A 23495-nucleotide genomic window follows, 5' to 3' on the forward strand; every position below is an offset into this window, starting at 1 on the left:
AGGAAACATATTCCCTCAAACTGGCACAAAAATAGTTTAACATGTCATAGGTTTTCCTATACATCATGAAGTCATACAAGCGAAAGCTTTACCTCTGTTGGCAAGTTAATTTATCTCTTAAGAGGCTTCTCTTACCTGCTCCTTAAACAGCTCTCGAAGTACAGTCATACACTGTTGCAGTACTTGTTTATCATCTAAATTCTTAATGGTTGTCACAGCATCTCCAGTGACCACTGACATTAAAACGCTTTGTTTGCCCTAAAACCAAGACATTAACATAGGAGATAATTTCAACAGACTCCCTTTTAATTGGCATTGGCAAAGAGATTTTTAGCTGCAATGCAACTTTTCTTCTAGAGTGTGTTTGATTCCTTAGCATAAAGGCTGCAGTTCTACAGTATCTGTGCTCAAATTACCAACATCCTCTGACGTCTTGTTCACAGATCTGTATTACAGTCAGCTCCTTTTACAACTTGCTGAATTAACTTAAAACTTCCTATCTACCTATTTAAAGGCTACACAAAAAGTCTTGAGATTTACAGTGTTGTGTCAGACCTTTTAACTCCAGTTCTGTGCCAAAATTCCACCTCAACTGTACTCCCACTTTCAAAAGGTGGTAACAAAGAATTATTTAAATTCTAGTTAGATATGTTTTGGCCAATACTAAGTTCTTACCTGTCGATTTTGGCCCAAGAAATGAAAACTCAGCTCTACTGGTGTTTCCTTCCACTTCATGAAATCTGCTATCATGCAGAAGTTTCAAAGATGAAGTGGTAACTTACAGATCAGCACACAGGTTCTCAACTTCTTTAAAAGAAGTCTCTCTCTTGTTTATATAAGGCAATTCTTCTGTTGCTAAACTTGATAGCTAGCAGAGACTAGCTATCAAGCAAATTCAGAATTATATCTAGTATCTCTGAACATCACCAGCACAATGAACCACATGTAGAATGAGCTTAAAAGTATCAGAGAAAACTTCTTTGAGGTAAGTCATTTATAGGTACAGATAGTGTAACAGAGCACAATCTTCACCGGATGATTTCCTTTCAGAATAAGTCATAAGGTTACAAAATGGCCTTTTAATTGTTGCCAAGTAGTAAGCAGCAGTTGTTGTAAAACCATGAGAAGGTGGGATATAAAGGTGTAATGTGTCAGCTTGAACTGGCAGGGAAGAGAAGCACAATGTCAATGGACTGATTTGAATTTGTTCTGAAATTCATGAGTTTGGGACTGACCCTACAGACCTCAAAACCTACTGTTTGTCTTCTGCCACTCCATATAGTTATTCAGGTTAGTGCAAGCCATTAAGTGTTAATAAGCCAGGATTGTATTTTTAACAGGATGTTTAGCTGATTTAAATAAGGGAAAAGAAGTCCTAAACTGGAAGACACTGGGAGACTTTTTCCCATATTAGTATACCTATAGTCAGGTATTACAGACTTGTTTTCAAGACAGTTTGAGAATAAAAGTATTAACTTGCTTATATTTTATTTTTTATCCAAACATAGAAGAACATTCCCACTTATTACAATGAAGCATCAATCAGATTTTTTCTTGATAAATACCACTGCTTCCACTTCTTTTCACAATGATGGGGGCTGGGGGAAGAAGAAGCCTTTCATTCTTCAGTAATTATTGCATCTAGATTCCAAACTGAATTTCTGAAGGGTCAACTGAAAATGCAACTAGTGTATGTTACCTCTGGATCCATGTCATAGAAAACACTGAAGAGCCCACGCTGGCTGGCATTGGGTGGAACATGACCAAAAAAATCAGCTCCTTGAATTTTACTGTCCCAAAATCTGTAAGGAAACTGCAAGGCAATCTAAAGAGAGAGCAAGAGAGAGATGGAATTAAAGCAATTAATACACAACAAAACTCGTAACTGGGTATGGTATATGATGATCTTCTTTCTCCCTCTCACATTCCATTAGAGACACCTAGTTCTAGAAGAGGGCCTCAACAAGGAATATATGGGCCTGTTCTTCAGTGGGGGCAGGGAAGGAAAAATACACACCACTAGTCTTACAAACTGAAGATGCACAGACAATATTATACTCACAATGGAATTCACTATGGAAAATCCTTAAGAAATTCAGCAGAATTTCTACAAACCTAATGTAGAATTTAGTGATCCCCATCCTGCACGTGGGCTTTCTGTATCTTGCCTTTAGATTTCAACATTGTTACAATAATGCTGGCACTACTTCTGTTACTGATTTCTTCTAAGCACGCATCTTACTAGAGATCTTTTCAGGAGAGGCTTTTTGCACTGTTCAAAGACAAAACCTTCAGTATTCGTCTAACAATTTATGTATTTGTTATGTCAAAAGGACCTAGAATAAATATATTATTCAAATTTTGGAAGATCTAAAGACCATCAGGAAGGTTTGCTCAAAATTAGGAACAAAACATCAAAGCTCTGAAGTGATTCTGTGAACAATTTATTTAAAACCCCATTAAATTGGTAAATCTAAGAAACAGAAATATATGTGATTCCTGATAGCATTTTGCTCTTCTGGACTACTGTATACAAATAAAACTAAATGCATCATAAATCCTGAGAAATATGAAGCAAAAATAACAGGGACAACGCAGCCAGTGCTTCTGTGAAAAGAACATTAAATGTAATCTGAAATTACTTACTTTCTCAATGACTCCTGCTCCCAGACTATTAATGGCTTTAATTTTTTTTTCTGACAGTGGAGGATTAAACTGAATGGCATTCTTCTGAAGAAGGGCCAGTGGTACAGTCACTAATACCTGAAAGAAATAATTACAATCTTAGCAGTAGCATTTAAGCCTTGCAGCATCCTCTTAACTATCTTGGATTATTCTTGTAGGATACAGCATAATACTCACCAGACACCTCCAGATTAGTGCCTACTTTTACTCCTTATTAATGGGGAAGAAATGCCTAACATTCAGGCAAGAACAGATGCTGAAGTTCACTGGTTTTAAGTTGTAGTTTGTTGAATTGCTTGTATCAGAGTGGCTAACCTTGCTACTAATTTTAATACCTCCTGTAAATGACAGTTAGTGGTTCTCAAATTATCAAAACTGTCTTTCTGTAAGTAGAGAAGACGGTGACTGCTTTGGTTTGTTTTTTCTTCCTTCATAGGTCCCTTCTCTTTAAAATATGCTCAGTAACACTGTTATTGTCAATCCAATGTTAATCAAGTTTACAGATAATTTTAAAAAGTAGTAAAAGCTGAATTATGCACCATGAAGCAGGTGGGGATACAGTGAATAAGGGAGACAGAGAAATACGGGTGGTCGAGTCCTGCATTCTGAAGGGGAGAATTTTAACAGGGCAGATTCATATGCTAAACAGGGTAAAGCTGAGCAGGGAAGAGAACCAGAAAACATAACTGTTACTTTGAAGACCAGACAAAAATCTATTTGCTTCATATTTTTAGTGCTACCTTTGTAGTGCTTAGTTCTTCAAATCAACTAGTACTCAAAACTCAAGCTTGCTCAACAAAAAATAGGCTCTAGGACATCCAAATATGGGTCACTAGAATATATGAGTTTTCATCTTTGAATGGGGAGAAATTGGACTAAGTAGTCTTCTGAGGGGAAAAAAAGACAAAAAGGGCATGTAATAGGGTCAGTATTGTTCTTGTGTTCCCCAAAAAGCCTTAATCTTGAAGTATATTGAGTACCTTTTGTGTTGTCCACACTGTTCCGTCTGCAGTAGTAACCCGTACTTCTTCACCAGAATAGTCAATACTTTGTACCTATTGAAAAGACAAATTGAAGAAAATTATATGACAAAATCTACATATGCAATATAAATTCAGACAAGAACACCTAATATAGCACCAGTCTGCAAACTAGAAATTGAGGAACAGGAATTTCTAGAGAAATATTGAAAGAAAAAAAGTAGCCTCCATGAAAGCTGAAAAAAGAAAAACCATCATGATTCTAACATATAAGCTCATCATATAATATTTAAGTACTGATAGTCCTCAAAGAGGATTTCCACAAATGCTGAAATTGTCCCTCTTTTCTTAAAGAGAAGTTGAAATAATCACAGGCACAGATTTGCCTGGTCCAAAAGAATACAAAGATTATATATATATATATAAAAATATATATATAAAGCGATCCAAGACAAGCACTGCATGAAACTTCCAGACTCACAGGAAGATTCAGCCGAATGTCCAGCCCTTCTGCCAATTTATCAATCACAGTAGAATATCCCACAGTTAGTAGAGTGTGATCTCCAGCAAACTGGGCAAAAAATTCATTGTGGTCCCACGAGCGTGCAGATACCTGTGGACAGAACATAACTAGCTGTCTCTACTGGTGAGGTGCCATGGGTACTGGGACAAGTCCCAAAGTTCAGAAGAAGACACCCTTATTCCCTTCACAATTGGAAAAGAAACACATGCATCACCGGAATGTATGATAACGCTGACAGAAGCAAACAGCTTCTTTACCTAAGGCCACTATGCAACACATGAATTACTGGATGAAGAAATGTCATCATATGGGTCGGTCACTAGTAGGTGATTTATGGTTCTGCTGCGTAGAGAAAACAAGGACAGTAGTACAAAAACTGAGGTGGGCTGCTGCATATTTATTTCAGTTTTCTGTCTCTAGCAAAGAAATCAGATTTTACAGCCTGAAGACTTAAATAAAAATGGAAATACTTTATTTCCCAACATGAGGGGGAAAATGAGATACAAAAAATTCTCAATTGAATATTTCTGTCACTTTGGAAGTTCTTCCATATATTTCATTGACCTTCTGCTACCACCCCTGCAACCTCATAGTTAGTAGAATAGTCATTTTTGCACTACACAATGACCTCTTGGCAGTGAAAAATTTCAAGCAATTCTCAAACTGCTATTCAAATGTCAATTCCATCACTGCAGTTGCATTTACTTCATGTTTTGATTTTAAAATTGAAAGTAAAATAGGTTTTAACATCTTATATTCCCTGGGTGTTCATGAAGCATGAAAGCTTGAGATATGAAACCATTTTCCACTGACTGCCCTGGTATAGCATTGTCTTGCAGATTTTTCTTATGTTCTTCTCAGATCAGATACGAGCATCTGCATATATCAATCAGCTGCCCCACTACAGTAGTGCAGTTGCCCTAAACATCTTTAACCCAAGTAACAGGACTGAGTAATGTACTGCAAACAACATAGTATTTTGATATTTCCTGAACTTGCTTGGTTAACATTGAAGTAAAGAGGAAAGCCAAGTATCACATCATCAACAGAATACCTAGGAGTGGTGAACTGGGGCCCACTGTCAGGGTGTTGGAACACTTCAGAAGTTAAATGCATTTATTCTCAAGATACCTAGCAAAGTAGAGAAATGCCTCAGTTTTTAAACACAGAACTGAGAAACAGAACTCGCATCTGAGGAAGAGAAACACTCATATGAATTCTACCACCCAGCACCTCAGCAATATACCCTACTCCACTGCACCATCTACTCTCAACTTCTACATTAAAGAGGATCTTGCTGGAAGCATGTCATGAACTCATCACAGAATCTTAGAAGGGTTTGAGTTGGAAGGGACCTTAAAGATAATCTATTTCCAGGCCCCCTGCATGGGCAGGGACACCTCCCACTAGTTCAGGTTGCTCAGGGCCCCATCCTGCCTGGTCTTCAACACTTCCAGGGATGGAGCTTCCACAGCTTCCCTGGACAACCTGTTCCAGTGTCTCACCACCCTCACATTAAAGAATCTCTTCCAAATGTCTAACCTAAATCTACCCTCTTTCAGTTTAAAACTATTCCCCTTTGTCCTGCCACTATGTGCTCTTATAAAAAGTCCCTCTCCAGCTTTCCTGTAGCCTGTTTAGGCACTGGAAGACCACCATGAGGTCTCCCTGGAGCCTTCTCTTCTTCAGGCTGAACAGCCCCAACTCTTAGCCTGTCTTCAAAGGAGAGGTGCTCCAGCCCTCAGATCATCTTTGTCCTTCTTATGTTGGGAGCCCCGGAACTGGACACAGTGCTCCAGGTGGGGTCTCATGAGAGTCGAGTAAAGGGGCAGAATAACCTCCCTGGCTCTGCTGGCCACACTTCTTTTGATGCAGCCCAGGACACAGTTACCTCCCATCAGATTAGTTAAGGCAGAGCTGGAGTCTGTGTCCCAGTGCTCTGACAGAACAGGTTAGGGACGTAGCAAGTGTTCAGCGATAGTCGATTCTTCCTTTGGTGCCTTGGGATGGATCAGATGACTTCTCAGTGTTACTTCCAGCTCTATTTTCTGTGAGGCTCAACCACTTCAGAACACAGCTGTCAAAACTCACCTGAGAGAGATTGCTGCCACAGGCATACTCCAGATTACTGAGATGGAACTGCAGTACTTTTTCTTCCAACTCACTGAACTGGATACCAGACTCCTGAATAAAGGCTTTATAGATTTCTTGTATTTTTTCTGTGAAAGAACACGTTTAAAATAAAAATATATCATGACTCTTCAGAAGTTCTGCATTTCAGTATGCTATTCTCTGGATCACAATTTTCAAGCTTATTGGTAATTTGCACTAAGATGTTTTTCTTCTCATAGAAAAAACTGCAAGATCCTTCCAGTGATAAAATACAATTTTGTTGTTTAATCATATGTTTCCCTAGTAAAACAATCTTCAAAAAGGAAACATACATAGCTTCAGGAAAAAAAGAGGTTGAAGTATTATTTAAAAAATAAATATATTGTGCAACAGCACAGCTAGGCTGACTGGTTGAGAGAGGACATAAACTGTTTAGCTATCACCAATATACAGTTGAAGATATTTCAAGGAAAATAAACTTTAAGGTAATGGAGAATCCTTGCAAAAAAATCCTGCTTATTTTTTACAAAACCAAGAGTTGAGAAATTTGATCCAGAGTTCACTGAAGAACACAGGAGTTGCTAATTCTGTTTTACAGAATCCACACTGAAAAGATGTGGGTGGCACACATTTCTGAGCAAGTTTATTTTTTGTTGTTGATTGCGCTTGCATGCTACAAGTGTGGTGGGGCGTGATACCAATGGAGATGGAACTATTCTTGCCAGCAGAAGGTTTTATTCAGGCTCTTTTTTAGACAGATTAGTCGAAAAGTGCAAGAGTTATGGCTAGCTATGGCCTGCTTCAGCAAGAAGCAAGTCTTTTGAACAGCTAGTGCCACTAGTTATACTGAAAAAGCTACCTCATGAAAACAATATACTACCTCTGAAGTCATACAGTATTAGAAAAGCCTTCAAATTAGGCTTCCTTAAAAGTTACAAGTGACATTTTGGTCTGTGTGTATATGATAATCTCCGTTAGTTCTCCATAGAGCCAAGGCATCACTGTTGGATTTCAGGTCAGATGTACAGACATAGACTTCTAGAAAGTTCTGATGTAAAAGCCAATTTAACATAAATCTGAACAGAGCCAACATCTTCACTTCGCAATACATCTCCCACTTACCACCAAGAGGAATATCTTGATGTTGGGTTTTATCTTTTCTCCACTCAGAGACGACATCTAGGATGGCATTGAAATGAAAGTCCATACGTTTATCAATAGTGGGATCTGTTATCCTTCCACCTTCCTGGATCAAGTCACATTTCTCCCCTAGTTTGTGCATTTTAATGCCAAGCTTAAGAAAAAGACATTTTATTGCTTTTTAAGTATGGAAAAATTACAGTGCCTAACCTCCTCAAAGTTATTTAAAGTGAGGTGAGTCCATCAGATTTAAGTGATGCCACTTCAAAAACATCCATGACTTTTAACACTTAGTCAGATTACCTCAAACTCTTGTTCTAAAACTGAAATACCAGCAATGCAAACTGGAATACCAACAATTTCTATCCATTAACTGTCGATAAACTGGTTTTCCCCACTCTTAAATCCTTTTCTTTATCAGGAATTCCTGGAAACTTCATCTCCAACTTTCCTGTCAGACTAGGGACTAGTACAGAGATGTTGGGTGGCCTGGTAATCAAACATGATGAACCTTCAGTCTTCTTCATTTTTACCTCACCTTATTCTCTTAAGTCACCACTAAAATCAGTTCTTTTCTACAACTTCTCGATGCCCAAACAATTCCCTGGATTCAGGAATTGACAGGATATTGCTTGCCAGTTACCTCCAATTTTATTAACAAACAAATAAACAAAGAAATTATTTTGAATCAAAACTAGTATTTTGTTCTGCTTGTCCAATTTGTATCGAATGCACAGCAGAGCTAAATCAGAATAAAGATGTTTTCATGTTCTACAGACTCAGCCTAGAGAAAACAGCACAACTATAGTGCCAACTTCTTCCTAGGGCATTGTTACTCAGGGTGCATTCCAGGATTTTTCACCTATCCTCACAAATCTCTAGGCTATTGGTCACCACTGCAGATCTCAAGATACAGTAATACTTAGATGAAAGATGACATCAAATGACCAAAAAAAGGGATGGGCGCCCAACGTGTATTCAGAATTCATTGCTCCTCCCCTTGTAACTAAAAATGATTTAAACAAAAAAAAAAATTAATTCCTCATTACACTATAGAGCACTAAATAGTTGAACCAGCATGGGCTGGACTTGCACACCTGAACAAAATCCATACTCAGGTTTTACTTGGAGAAATTCAGCTTTCTGCTCAAAAAAAAAACCAAACACAAACCAACAAACAGGAAAAAAAAATTAAGTGCATTTGCATCAGTAGTTGCTAGACATAATTATCTTAACGTGTGTGGGATTGAATTAGAAATATAGAGGCTGAGCAAAGGCAAGTCTGTCATAGCAGTATGAATTACAACATAGCAATAGCCTCCCACACTTTGGGGGCCTTTCTCAGCTCTGAGGAAGTCTGCTGGAGACCTTTTACATGAGTGTATCCAGAAAAGGGGAGAAAAGTGGTTTCTGCTGGTTCCGAAGCTGGAGCTTCCTTGTTTTTCTGTGCCCAGAACCATTCTACAGCCCTTATCTGTCCCCAGCTGTTATCAAAGATATAATAGCAACGTGGAGTTAACTTACGACACAGAACAGTGTTTTAATCGTGTCATGAAAAAGGACTCACAACTTTACCCAGCCTCCCGAGCCTGACTTTAAAGACAGTTTTTCACTAGTGATAAGGCATGACCACTGCAGGGAACCCACTTGCTCACACATTAGTGCTATTGGGTTGTTGACGCATCCATTGACGATTTGTGCACCTCTTCCAACAGTGACTCCTTTGAATGTCTTATCATCCCACACTCGGCCACCAATTCTGTCTTTAGCTTCTAAGACGATGACCTGTGACACAGTGCAGGTTAGTAAATTGTAAGATTTGATTATATTAAACACATCCATTCAACTCCAGAGCAACGGAGAAAGCAAAACACACCAAAACCCCAAGCAATTCAGTCATGCTAAGAATCTCAACACCTTATTTGTGTTTGTGGATATAGTTCATTTATGCATTTAAATTGTCTTTTAAAGACATATGTGTGTATGTATCCCTTTGGGATATACACATATCAAATAAGGAAATACCCTAACAAAGATAAGCCTTATTTTTCGAAAAGCTAAAGACATATTCAGAAAACCTCAAAATGGGAGTTTAAGGCATGCTATTGGCTATTAAACACAATGATCGGATGCAGTGTCCATCTGAGGAAGTCCACACACCTTTTGGAGAAATTTACTCCTGGGATATTCCAAGAATACCCCATTCCAGACCATGTATTTCCACCATTCATACATACCTCCTTCAGCATCTGCTACTTGTCACGGACAGACACAGGATACTGTGTCAAATGGGTTTCTGACTGAATATGTTTACCTTTACTTATATTTTTTATTTTTAGAGAAAGCCTTTTTAGAGAAACTCCATCTCCAGAACAGTAGAAAGCAACAGTGTGGTTTTTTTATATATATATATATATATATATAATATTTTACATATTTTTTAAAAGCCCTGCCAGTTGGTATTTATGCATTTTACTGCAGGTTAGCTTTCCACAGGACTTGATGTACAGGAAGGCTGCACTGCAATTTGCTGTTTAGCAACCAAAGAATTTGATAATGGGCCTATAGGATTCAGGGATCCATATAAATATATACATGAACATATAAATATATAAATCCAGAAAGCCATATGTTCATTAAATTCCTTAAACATCAGCCCTGCAAATGCTTCATGTGTAGAGTCCCACATATTTTCACAACAATATTCTGATGTGTAAAATTATGTCAACATAAGAATATTGTGAGATTACAGTCAATGATAAATAGGAGGGAAAAGAGAAATACATGTGATTTGGTTGTTTTGACAAGCAACAAGAAAGTGCAGTAAAATGCATAACTAAAAGAAAATTTCAGCTCATTTAAACAGCCTAAATCTATGTAAAATATTCCCTGCATGCTTTGTTGAATTTTAGGGACAAATCAATGCTGGTTTTAAGCATCAGATTTACTTGGTAAAACCCCAGATTGTATAGGATGCCCTATACATAAATGTTTGTAAAAAGAATGTGTTTTTTTTCTCATTTTGATGAAAAAAAAAAAAAAATGTCCTCTGAAAGTATCCAAGTAATGTACTTCAAAGTTTCTTACCTTAATTCCAAAGTTGTGCAGTTGTCGGGCTGCTGCTAATCCTGCTGCCCCAGACCCAACAATAATGACAGATTTCTAAAAAAATAATAAAAAATTTAAATAAATAAAAATAGTTAGAACCAAAACAGAAATTATCATTGCACACTTATTCTTCTTGCTAGAGTTAAAAATACTTGCAGGTTTCAGAAGTCTAGGCTATGTTGTCCTCTGAAGTAATCAATGAGACTTTTTAAAAATGATAGCACACTGAATATAGAGAGATGATCAAATTGTAGCTTTGAAAATAGTGTTTAAGGGCATTAAAAGCAGATGTCTCAATGTCTTTTACTGGAAACAGATGAAGTTATCAGTCAAGTAACAAATTCTAACTGAAATTACCAGATAAGAAACACAATTTGTAATTTCAATCACAGATGGGATTGACCAGTAAAACTATTTTATAAATTAAATCATATACAAATACACATGCCAAATATAAATCAGCTTACAGTTTCTAAGATATTATCTCATTACAGAATACATTAACTTGGTAGGTGTCTGTGTGCTGTCAAGCAAATTGCTAGTCATAAACAGGTACCCTTAAATCACAGTTCTTGGCAAACCAATATGAACCTGATAGAAAGCACAAATCCATAGGGTGGAATTCCAGATTTTAGTGGGATCAAAAACCTTGCTGCCAAGAGACCCATCTCTGTAGTTCCCATAACCATTGAAGACAGATGAGAACCATGAGAAAAACATGAAATGTGTTTGCTTTTAGATGTAATTTGTACGTAAATGCTTGGAATGATAGGTAATGACCAAAAAACCCAGAACCAAAAAAATATTACATGTCATGTAGTTTTAAAGCATTGATAATATAGGGTTTATTACAGCAACTTACATTATGGTATTCTTTAGGAAGAAGATACTGGTCAGGACCGACTGATAAAATCCCTGTATTAATAAGCCCTTTCCTTGTCATAAAATAAAGTATCCTCTCCATTTCCTGTACACAGCGAATACGCACAAGCCCTCGAACAATGATGTGATGGATGCACTTCTGAGGGGTAAGAGCCTCCTGCAAAGGAGAAACAGAGAATAGAAAGTGCTGATTTTCTGATATTGAGGTTTTTTCCTATTTAAACTGTAAAGCAGATGGTAAAAATCATGAATTGGGCTTCTGAGACCATTTTAAAAGCAAGTTTTATGGAAGTTTCTTGCTAGCCAGCTTTACATAGTAAGGTAACAGTTTATTAAGCTAAATAAACATGGAATAAAAGCAAATGAGTCTATAAGATACTCTTGCAAGCTGCATGGTGTTGTCCATTAATACAAAAATAGTATTGAAAGGCATCCCTGACTGCAAAATTAATCTTACCTGGTGGCAATGCTCACAATGACATTCCAGTAAAATCCATTCCAAAATGACAAACAAAAAACAGATCAGTATCAAAAACCTTAATGTAAATACAGACATCATTTTCTGAAAGCTTCAGTATGTGAAACTCCAGCATTTCCATTTAAGGCAGTGGCCATAGAGTTAGAATAAGTGAAAAGACAATCACTTCCCTGTCCAACCGTTATGTGAAAAAAATAATCTTAAAGCATCCACAAACACTGTTCAGAAATGTTCGAGCATCCCTTTAAAAGTTAATAGCTGGGCAGACACAGTAGAGTTTTAATACTTCAAGACCTTTTGTATCCAACTGTGAAAGAGTGAAAACTCAAAAAAACCCCAACAAAAACCATGCATTTTCAAAAGGATGGGAGCAGTTTTTCTGGTGCATAAGGAGGCGCCTAAGAAGAGAGGCCAATTCCTAGGAAGAGACTTCACATTAAAAAAAAAAGTAGCTATTATTTGTAAACAAATTAACTATTGGCATCTCTTACCTTGCAGTTTGTGTACCACAGAGCCAATATGAGGTTTCTCAAAGCCAGATACATGGTAGGGTCTCGTGAATATTCTGGGAACTCATAGAGCTCATCCAGTTCCATGACATCTGGCCTCACACAAAGTGCTTTCCCACATTCATTGGGCTGGTAAAAAGGCTGAAAATACTTGTTCATGCCTGCAACTGAAAAAAGACACACCAAAACCTAGTCATATTCCATAGTATCTTCATCGCATCCTTTTCCCTCCAAGATGATTGATCCATTGACCTCAAACAGATAAACGAGCAAGGCAGCTTTCCAGCCTCTAGCCACCTTCAGAATGATTTAATTCATATTCCTCTCCCCTATCGTACCCTCTAGGCTGTGCAGTGTTTTATTGTCCTGCTACCTGATGGGTATATGTCTTGGACCTATCAGAGCTAAAGTTTTGTCAGAGAAACAGTACGTGCCCTCAGTTGCCATGTCCAACAAGGAACAGGATCTAAGCTCAAGTCTAAGGACTAGTACAGTCTAATGCAGTGCTCTGACCCCCTTTCATCTTCTACTCTGAATACTGCCCAGAGTGGGTAGTACCTAGAAGTAAAAATCTTCCACATGCAATAATGGTAGCTCTGTTTAATGAAGTTTGTTAAGCAGATGTGTATCTGTTGAACAGATGAACAGATTTATTTTCAGCACCCTAGGTAAGCAAAGGCTGCTAAGAAGAAAGAGAAGCTGAACTTTCCTCAAAGCACTCACTGAGATGATCATGGGTATCTCGAATTACCTTTCTCCATACATGACCTGTTCTGCAGATGCACAGTCCCAGGCTCATTCTCGGAGCTGTCATTAGCAAAAAAATTAACCTAAACAGAATCTGAGTGCCTTAAGACATCAGATCCTTCTCTCAGAAGACCCAAAGATCCACAGTATGAAAACCAGCAGAATCATGTTTTGTTTTGATACATTTTCATTTCCTTAAGAATGCAAACAACCTTTAAGTACCCACATGTTAATTTCCTGTTTCTGTAAACAGATGACAGGTGATAAACAGAAAGCCTTTGCAGTTTGTGCCTGCTCCCTAAAGAAATTCTATACCAAATGTATTACCTTTCTGTTACAAACAAGTAAATTGAATTTAAGTACAAACAGTGTGTGTTAGTCCTGAGAACAGAACCTGTGTTTTTGACTCAGGAGCATTATGTGCCTTATAAGCTCAGTTATAAGACAAAATTTATCACACCTATTTAAGCAACAGAGCCCTGCAGATGGCTCTTACCAGTCAAATTAGGCACGCTCTTTAAGTGCTCTAACTTCACAAGGTTGGATTCACCAGGTAACCGATTAGTGCTGGTACAGGATGGACTCATGCCCACGCAGTCTGGATAATATGCAGCTAGAAAGGGAGCTGCCACACTGTCTTTCAGCAAAGGAGGGAGTATGAGCATGGAGTACCACCAATGGTCTGAAACTTCAGCCACTCTCTGGCCAAGCGGAGAAGTGAAGGAAAGAGGGGAGAAGAGAACACGTCAGTACTTTGAAAATGTTGGAGAATTAACCGATTCCCCCCCCTCCCTCCAAAACTGAGACCAAAAAGCACTAGCAGTACCAATCTCAGAATTGCAAGTCATAAAGACATTTTCTCTCCCTCTTTCCCATTCCTCAGCCTGACACAGAACACCTGTAGCATTAAACCTTTTCCTCAGAAATGGAGCTGAAACTCCACAAACTCCACACCCATGTGGAAAGCAAACAGATGAGACATGCCCTGACAATACATCTGTGCCTTGCCAGGCCCTTTATAAAACATTTACAGTTGTTTATGCATCCAGAAATCTGAACTTACAAAAGTCTCGGTAAACCAATCAATTTAATTTAGATTCTGCTGTGCCCACCTTCTAGAACCCTATCAAACACTAATGACTCAGCATTATTTTAAAAACCAAGCATACATTACGGAAAGAAAACCACAAATCTTCTACAAGACTCAACAATAAGCTTGAACATGGGACCTGGGATAGAGGTACCTCAGGTGCACTCGCCAGCACTGGGGTATTGAACATCAGATCACCAAAGCTAAAATACAGGGTTACGTGATCATAAACCCACGGGAACTCCCAACGTACATCAAGACTACTTTTGTATATGGAGGAAAGGAGAGAGAGAGAACATCTTTTGATGTTCTGTTGCAGTCTCCAAAAAAAAAGCAGACTAGCTTGACTAGAGATAGAAACCACCTGAAACATGGGGAAATTTTAGGATGGGGAATTTTATTTGAAAGCTGACAACTCAATACTGCTTTTCCTGATCAAAAATTACAATTAAGAGTAAACCTTGAACCACAGGCCACAACTCAAAGACACCACGAACCACCTGAAAGCTAATTGGCATAGTGAGGGAAAAGAGGAAAAAGATGAAAAAACAGAAGGCCCTAGGCTCTGTTGCAAATAGTGTCTGACATTTTCCTGAGAAAAATGCATAAATACTGCCATAATTGGCCAAAGGAACAAGAGAAGGAAAGAAATACGCTGTGCTTTAAGATTGTTTTAATATTCTAGGACAAATGAGGAGGAACAGCCATTACTCACCAAGTCCTCAGGCATGGAACACTGGTCTGAGCCCTCGGTCTGAAAGAAAAGTGAATGGTGTCAAGAGCTATTATTGAGCTGTACAACAAAAAGTAAATATAAAATGAAGTAATTTGGACATGGAATAGTTCTTTAAACTTAAAACAAACAAACAAACAATGTATTAGTGCTAGGCTTCTGTAGCAGAGATTATGATGTTAGGAAAAAGAAATAATAGAAAAATGCATTGTTAAAAACACAACAGACCACCAAGGCAAAACAATCATCTGTTAAATAGTTTCTACTGATCAGACCTTAAAATACACATTTTATTCCACGAAATTTAGTGGAACACTGAAACAAATGGGGGGGGAGGAATAAAATAATTTTATAGAAAAATTCTGGAAAGATTCCACATTTTCCACAGAGACTTTTCCAGTCCAGACTATAAAATGTTTCTCATTTATTTTAAGAGGATCTTTATCACAAGTTTCGAGATGAATGCTGATCATTCTGATTTTCATATGATCATTATTTTCATGCTGTTTTTAACTGTATAGATTCTATGGCACTATAAGGACCCTTTCAAATTTCAAAGCTGAAAGTTTCCATGTAAAGCCCCTTGACAAACTTGCTAGAAATTAATAAAAGCCTGTTAAGCTTACAAAGTGCTTTCCTCAATAATGAAGTATGGCTAAACAAAGGCAAAAGCACCATTTTCGTCTATGTCTATTTAGTGCATGCCAATAATCTTTCCATAGCTTCAGAATGAAAGCTTTTACAACTGACTGTGCAGAGAAAGAGTATTCCAGACACTTCTTTCTTGACACTCCTACTGAGGAATGAAAAAAGTCCGAACAACATGTAGATCTGTCACCATGCAGCTCTCCAGGCTGCCAGACAATAGCATTAGAAACATTAAGCAGCAAACAAGAAGAAATTAATGTCGGCAAAGAAGGAAAATAACTTGTTGTTAGTTTCAGTATGAGCAAAAAATATTCTGTGTTACCTTGGTAGAATTGTTCAGTTTCATACCACATCTGTAGGTTTTTGCTATTTGTGGTGTCAGCTGGATTTCCTTTGTCAGCTGACGCCATTTACCACAGTCAGGCTTTGTGCACTGCACCTACAAGTCAAAAAACAAACATGTTTTTGCTTGTTGCTGTCTGATTAACAGATAAGATTAATGAAGCCGAACTAACCAAACAGAGAGAAGGGAGATGTGAGGAAGTTGTCACACTTAATTGTAGAATTGGTTCTCATGTAATCCTCAGGTCACAGTAAGACATTTAGTAGAGAGGAACATGGTGCCCATCTCCCGTAAGACTGAATTTCTCCATAGAACCTAACTCCAGAATTAATTAAACACCCAGTTACTACGGTCTTCAGTGGGTTTTGCAAGTATTACTGCAAAAACACATTGTTCACCATCAAAACCAACAGCGACAACAAAATACCACCAAACTTCCTTCCATTGGTCTCTCTTCTACGGCTCTCTTTACTAAGGAAAGACAAAATCTGTTTTGGAAGTTTTTCACGCTCATACTTTCCTATAGCTGGCACACTCCCTTTTCCCCACCAAGTCTTATCCTACCTGAACATCACACAGCTGCTACTTCACTGAAAAGCAACAGAAGGTTGTTCTTTATGGGGTGTGGAAAAGTTCTCCAACAGTGGAGGGACTGATCAGAACTATTATCTTGAGCTTTTTCACAGTCCTCTAGTACTAGAAAACCCCTACAAAAACTTAGCTGACATACAGTATCAGAAGCTCACATCAGAGCTTCACATTGAAATATACCCTATTAAATTAATCATCCTCCATCTTACCCAGTAAGGAAGCTGTTGATCAGCCATGAAGGCTTTTGGACTGGGCTCACTTTTACCATTACTTGTCCAAATTCTTTTCCAGGCAGTGTATTTCTCATAACCATCTTTATGGCTAAAAAGAAAGAAAATAAAACAGCAAGCAGTCAGCAAACTGAGTATCTAGTTCATTGCAAGCAACAGCAGTTATTCTAAAATTAAACATTTTATATAAGGGCAGAGAAGTAAGGCTGTAGAGAGTCCTATATTTTTCCTATGAAAAAATGAGAAAGTCACTGTTCTTAAAACAGCAATAAACTGCATCCTGACCACTGTCCCCTCTTGATCATGAGCACACTTCCTAGTATCTAAGGTCTGGACTGAGTCACAGGTACTACTGAGCACATAAGCACCCAGAAGTCTGTGCAGAGCTGGACTTGACTCCCACTCAAATAAGCAGCATGGAGCCAAGAGCACTCTGTGAGCCTGACCAGCCTTCACGGTCACTAAACTGCAAGATTTAAATCTGCTCACTGATTTGATGCTGCAGAGAGGCAAGGTCTCCTGAAGTCACACTGTAAAGTGAATTTGCTTTACAAAGGAAAACAGATTTATTTAAAACTGTTCTCATAATTTTAAATTCTCTGGTGTTGTTTTAAAAAGACAAAGGCTTCAGAGGAACTGCACACACAAACCAGCCTGCCAGTTTTGTTCATGCTGCTGTGTTTAAGTCAATGATTAGTCCATACAATACCTGCAGATCCAGCAGCAATATCCGAGCCTCACTTTTGAATAAAGTAAGCACAGAGGACAAGTCTCTGTATTGTTTTTATGTCCATGATATTTCAGCAGTTGTAATATCTGCCAAACTTTAATAAGCACAGAAAAGACACAACCTTAATTGGCAATCTACCTTCGGTAGTAGTGGTCAAAACATTCATTGCAGAAGTGTTCCCCGCAGGAAAGATGATACCATCTAGACGTATATCCATTTTTAGCACATCTGTAATGCAGGATACATAGAAATAGATTTAAGATAAATTTAGGAAAAAAAAAAAATCCTTCTGTAGACTAGCACATTCAAGAACATGAACCAAATATTCAGGACAAGCCCAGGGCTTTATGTTACATTCATGAACGCTGACTCACACAAAGCACAAAACTCATACAAATAACAATAAGATCATTTCAATTGTCTCAAACATTTCCAGTTTCCAAACTAAGTAACACCAGATGCAAAGGAGGCAAAATGTACACAATGTGCAGTTTTATAGTTGGTCTGGCTTCCAGCAACCTTCTGATAACAATGGTCAACTAAGCCTGTCTTTAGTACCCTTTAAGCAGACATTTCCTGAACATTAAAATACATTTGCTCTTACAATATGTGCTGTGACACTCTAAGCATTTTACAAATGTATAAGGAGGCAAAGTTCTTCTCCTTAAAAACTTAAGGGTTCATTTACTTTGTTCCATTTTCTTCTGATATTAGTGCAGATGTGAGAGTGATCATTTAAATTGTACATGTGATCAATTGATTCATAAATCATTACAACATCCCATCCCCAGAACAACTGACAAAACCATAAAGGCAAACTGGAACACAAAACAGATGTTGCCTATTTTTTTTTTTTTTCACGTGACCAAGTTGGCTGTGATTTTAACCCAATGAGAGAAAACCCTGAGGAAGCAGCTGCACATTCTGGGAATTTATTCCTTATTACTCTGAGAAGGAAATATCCATTAGTAGTTTATATTCATCAAACAAAACAATTGCTTAGAAAACTCTCACTAAACTCAGTGAAATACTCTAAGATAAATGCACAAGGTAAAATGCACAAAGTAAAAAGCAGTGACCTAAGGTACTAACTGAAATAGCTCGCCATGAAATTATCTCATCTCGAATAAATGGTGTAGAAAGTATGTAGGGGGGGCGTGGGGGTGGAAATAAAAATATTAAAATAACAATTAAAACGATGACTAAGCAGTATCTATTGTTTCCTAAATAAAAATCTTAGTATCACCAGCACTGACCTCTCATGTGCCCAGTTCCGCTAGAAGTCTGTTACACAACTGCCAAAACACTTGGCTTTCCTATGACAACATCCAGAGTACACCGACCTTGTGCCACCAGAGAACAATCCACGTAGATTAAAAAACAAAGTACTAAACGATTTTATATCGTTGTAAAATAAATAATAACTAAAGGAAAGTTTGTCTCTAATTAACCAGGGAGGGAGGAATGCTATGTAATTACAGTCTGCCTACTGCATAACGAGGTCTACCGTGTTGCTTATTATAGCTACACCTTGCCAGTATCACGCATTCAGTGCCTTCAGGGTCAGAATGCACAAGGACTTGTGCAAGTGCACAGAACGCCATGAACAACTCAGAAACTATGACTGCCTCCCAAGACCTAAAATTTCAACGTCAGAATCTCACCTCAGACCACAGAGCATTCCAGAAGAGGGACAAAAGCTTTCATTTTCCATCTCGAAAGCAAGTTTAGCTTCCTCAAATCACACTTAATACACTCTCAGTTTCACAGAAGCAAGGCGTGTTCCAGAAGATACCACTAATAACATAAATGAGCGCATTCTAAAGATATTCTGTATCTGAATTAGCAACTCGCACAGTAGAAGGTTATCCACAACTTGTGACACTTCCCCGGCATCTTAAAGACTCATATTACTACCTTTTGATTCTCCTTCTACATTTAGAAGCTGAAGGGGTTTTTCAGAATGTAGTTAGGATTCTGAACTTTGGCTTCAAGTTTAGAAAAGTCCATGGAAAATGCAAATAAGAAGAAACAAACCTTTCAGCTGCACTGGCAAAGCAAACGGGACACGTTGCAGTGCATCCAGCTTTTTCACACTTTCTGTATTTCTTCTCTGAAGCTTCATCATCATCATCTGCTGCTTCAGCTGCTTTCTTCTTCACCTAAGAAAGAACAGCTGAAATCTGACCAGAATGACACAAAAGCATCTTCTGCAAAATGGCATTCGAGCAGGTTTGCAGGTTGTGGGTACCATCAGATGGTTAAAATGGTACTAATGAAAATGTTTTCTATCTATTGTGAAATAGCTGCAGCATGAAACAGCTGTCAAAGTAGGTCAGTTTTTCTACCAAAAAGAAAAGAAAAAAAAAACAAAACGGTAAGACTGGAAATACAATTTAAAGCAAAACATGTCTCCCCTTAGTTTTAAGTGCTGCCATTAAAGAAATTATAGGCAAACCTTCCAATTTAAATAATATTTTAAGCTCCATCACATGCTAATGAGTCAAGCCTTATGCGATAAATTTATTTCTCCTTGAGAAAAAGAAAACCTCTTCCTCACTGAGTGGCAATCTTATCTGCACCTCAAATAACATATTAGTGTAGGCTTGGGACTTTTTTGGGGGACTTTTTTTGGAGTCCAGATACAAAACTTTATACCAAACACCTCTTCTGGGCCTCAAAGGTCCTGTTGTTTTAGGCCTCCATCTGGATGAGCAGACCATTTTGTCTGGCTGTACAATCTGTAATTGTATTTTTAACCCATCAAGTATTTACAAGTTATATTGAGCACTTATCTTTTTCTGAGTATCGTTCACAAATCAGACACTTTGCTTACTTATTCACAAAATCAACTAATTCTCCCTTTCCCTGGGTAAGTGCTCTAAGTCTTAACTTGTAAGTCCTAACATGCCCACAAGGAAGCCCATTTTTGTTGTAAATGTCAACAGAAAATAAAAAAATACCAGATTATGAACCCATGTGCTTTGAAATTATTATAAATACCTGTCTTCCAGAACTCCTCAGAGGAAGGTTGTCTGGAGATTGGTCTGAAGAACATGCCTTTTTTTTCGTTCGTACCCTTCCAGTTGACATTGTAGTATTAGATCTGCAAAAAATGAGGCAGGGAGTAGTTAAGGGGAAAAAAATGTTGCTTGACTTTGTAGAGTTGTCTTAATTGCCTGGGGCAGTACAGCCACTCATAATACTACTTTTGTCAGTCACCTAGGTAAGAATCTGTTTAGCTTAACTGTTAATTCAGGAGGAAAAGAAGGCTTTACAGGAAAGGAACAATACTACTATTTTAAACTAAATTCAGAGTTAAGATTAGATCCTTGAGTACATCTTGACAGTATCCGTTCCAGATCAGCATATCCTGGATTTCAATAATCTGATTTGCATTACGTGAAGACCTGGATTGGAATTGGGGTTGGCAAAGTGAAGAGACATCAGCTCATAATGCAAGCATTGAAACACCACTCTGAATAATGCTTGTCCTGCTAACTACTGACTTATTGGTAACAAGAGATTTGCACTGTAAAGCACTTGTCCAAACAGCGTACTGAAGAGACGTTGAATACCAGGTGAACAACCAGCTCCAAGACTTCGCACACCCTCCTCTGGAAGTGCATCAGAATCTGAAGTCTAAACTACAGTTGCAGTGCAATTATAGGTGATCAGAATACTAAAAACTTTGTTGTTAAGCATACTATAGGAGAAAGTAAAAAGTTTACACCACGAGAGAGCTCCACAGCTGTCTTTGACTACACTGGTGGGAACACGGAAAAGACCAGAGTTTATCATCTAACCTGGAAAGCACAAGAGTGTGAGAAAGCATGCCACAGAAATATGAAAGCCTATTTAAAATGGTAGTATCAAAGGCATTCTTATCACAGGTTGTGAAACACAAATAAGAGGAGCCTAGAGTAAGAACTAAATCTAAATGTGCTCCACCACAGACAGAAAGGAAATGGAGATAAAACCCTTACACTACAGCACAGCCTCATGAATGGTATCTTGTTGTAATAGGGATCAGTTTGCAATTATATATATTTTTAAATATATTTGAGGCTTCTCAATGCTGTCTGTTCCAGGCTGCATCTTCCTTGTTCAAGCTGACAGTGATGGACACAGGAGCAGTAGCTTCATTCAGGAGTGCTGCTAGTAGTAGAGGTAACAGGAGAAGAGAATGGGGCATCTTTGAACAGTTTCAAATTAAGCTGATGCAAATCAAATGAATTGGTGCTTCATTCTCCTCTCAATGTCAGATACATCGATTTGGGAGGGGAAGGGAAATCACATGATTATATCCACATAAGTGAAAAATTATTTTGGACAACGCAATACAAAAATAGCTTGCTTTTTAAAATTTTTTGTTACAAACCCCCCAATTATAACTAATTAGAGGGAGGGGAAAAAAATAACTATGTCAAACTTTATTATCTAAAAAAAAAAAAGTATCACTATGCCTTAACTTACCACCGTATGGGGGTGGATGAGGTTGGAAGGTAGAGAAAGGAAAACCAACCAGTTTCGTTTACGTTAGATTTCCCTAAGCTGCTCTGTAACTCCCCACAAAATGGTGGCTTCCCCCACCCCCCGAGAGCTTTCCTTCTGGGAACAGTGGCACAACAGTCTCCCTCAGGATCACCTTAGCTTCTGGGTAAGGGGCCCTACCTACTGTTGTTGCCTTTGCAGCCAGAGGCTGGACGACCCCAGCGCTGAGCGAGGCAGCAGGCGCATCCCGGCGGCTGCCAGGGGATGAGAGGCGGCCGCTGCCACCCCCGAATATAACCCAATGTGGGTTAAAATGTTGAAGATCCAGAGGCAAAGAGACACAAACGTATCTCTTCCTCGAAGAGGGAGGGGGGGGGGAAGGGAGGGGGGGAGGAAGAAGGCGATCAGCTCAGTGCCTGTGCCTGTGAGCAGGGCCACTGCTTCCAGGTGTTCGCCACTTGGTCCCCTCCCGAAACAAGCAACGCCCCTCCAAAACCCCACACAAATTGTCAAGGACCGGCAGACACTTTCACTGAGCTTCACGTGACTCCGCAAGCCGTCGATATTAATTCTCCTCACCGGCTGCAAAGATAACGCCCTTTAAAGGGGAGGGAAGGTAACATATGCCCCAACGCGCGGCCTAGACAGGGAAGCCTGGTGGGCTTCACCTGTAGCGCCGACAGCGAGTTTGTCCCTGGGGGCGGCTGGCGGGGGGGTGGGGAGGGACGGGAAGAAGAAACGAGACACACACACACACACACACACTGGCAGCAGAGAGCGGGGACAGGCGAGCAGCACGAAGTGCGCACAACCTCTCCAACTCAGCCCCGCGTAACAAGTCGGCAGCGCCCGGCTGGCCGCGCTGACAGCCCCGCACCGCCAGCCAGCGACCCGCACCGCCCGCCAGCGACCCGCACCGCCCGCGACCCGCACCGCCAGCCAGAGACCCGCACCGCCAGCCAGAGACCCGCACCGCCCGCCAGCGACCCGCACCGCCCGCCAGCGACCCGCACCGCCCGCGACCCGCACCGCCAGCCAGAGACCCGCACCGCCAGCGACCCGCACCGCCCGCGACCCGCACCGCCAGCCAGCGACCCGCACCGCCCGCGACCCGCACCGCCCGCCAGCGACCCGCAGCGGGGTCCCCCCCGGCCGGCCCGCCGGCCGAGGGGTGTCCCAGGAGGGGCTGTCAGCAGAGGGAAGGGAGGGAGGTCCCCGGGGAACGCCTGTCACTCACCTCGGGACCGGGTCACTCGGGGGCCGGAGACCACATCCACGCGTGTCCGCGCCGCCTCCTGCTAGAGCTGCGGCGGGGGGGGGGAGAAAAGGGAGGAGAAGCGGGAAGGAAGGCAAGGAGGGAGGGAGAGAGAGAGAGAGAGAGAGAGAAGGGGGGAAGGACGGGAGAAGCGCGGAGGTGAGGAGGGGGGCAGCGCTGGCACCTGCCCCGCCTTGCGGGGGGAAGGGCAGGCTGC

General features: G+C 39.7%; 1 protein-coding gene across 2 annotated transcripts in view; it reads right to left on the reverse strand.

The window, feature by feature from the left end:
• KDM1B (lysine demethylase 1B) overlaps positions 1-23495 on the reverse strand; it is a 28587-nt gene that overhangs the window by 4993 nt on the left and 99 nt on the right. The window contains exons 2-20 of one of the 2 annotated variants that reach the window (XM_051612027.1): positions 23261-23327; positions 20533-20635; positions 19567-19691; positions 17668-17757; positions 16779-16890; positions 15958-16074; positions 14970-15008; positions 13661-13865; positions 12400-12584; positions 11411-11587; positions 10528-10602; positions 9088-9225; positions 7423-7594; positions 6280-6407; positions 4147-4278; positions 3666-3740; positions 2647-2763; positions 1700-1825; positions 136-258 (exon numbers count right to left, since the gene is read on the reverse strand). In XM_051612027.1, coding sequence (XP_051467987.1) covers positions 136-258; positions 1700-1825; positions 2647-2763; positions 3666-3740; positions 4147-4278; positions 6280-6407; positions 7423-7594; positions 9088-9225; positions 10528-10602; positions 11411-11587; positions 12400-12584; positions 13661-13865; positions 14970-15008; positions 15958-16074; positions 16779-16890; positions 17668-17757; positions 19567-19691; positions 20533-20622 — 2226 coding nt within the window. In that variant the 5' untranslated portion in view covers positions 20623-20635; positions 23261-23327. The remainder of the gene's footprint in view (positions 1-135; positions 259-1699; positions 1826-2646; positions 2764-3665; positions 3741-4146; positions 4279-6279; positions 6408-7422; positions 7595-9087; positions 9226-10527; positions 10603-11410; positions 11588-12399; positions 12585-13660; positions 13866-14969; positions 15009-15957; positions 16075-16778; positions 16891-17667; positions 17758-19566; positions 19692-20532; positions 20636-23260; positions 23328-23495) is intronic. The other variant, XM_051612026.1, reaches the window with a different exon arrangement.

This window comes from Apus apus, chromosome 2 (genome assembly GCF_020740795.1).
Source record: "Apus apus isolate bApuApu2 chromosome 2, bApuApu2.pri.cur, whole genome shotgun sequence".
Lineage (NCBI taxonomy): Eukaryota > Metazoa > Chordata > Aves > Apodiformes > Apodidae > Apus > Apus apus.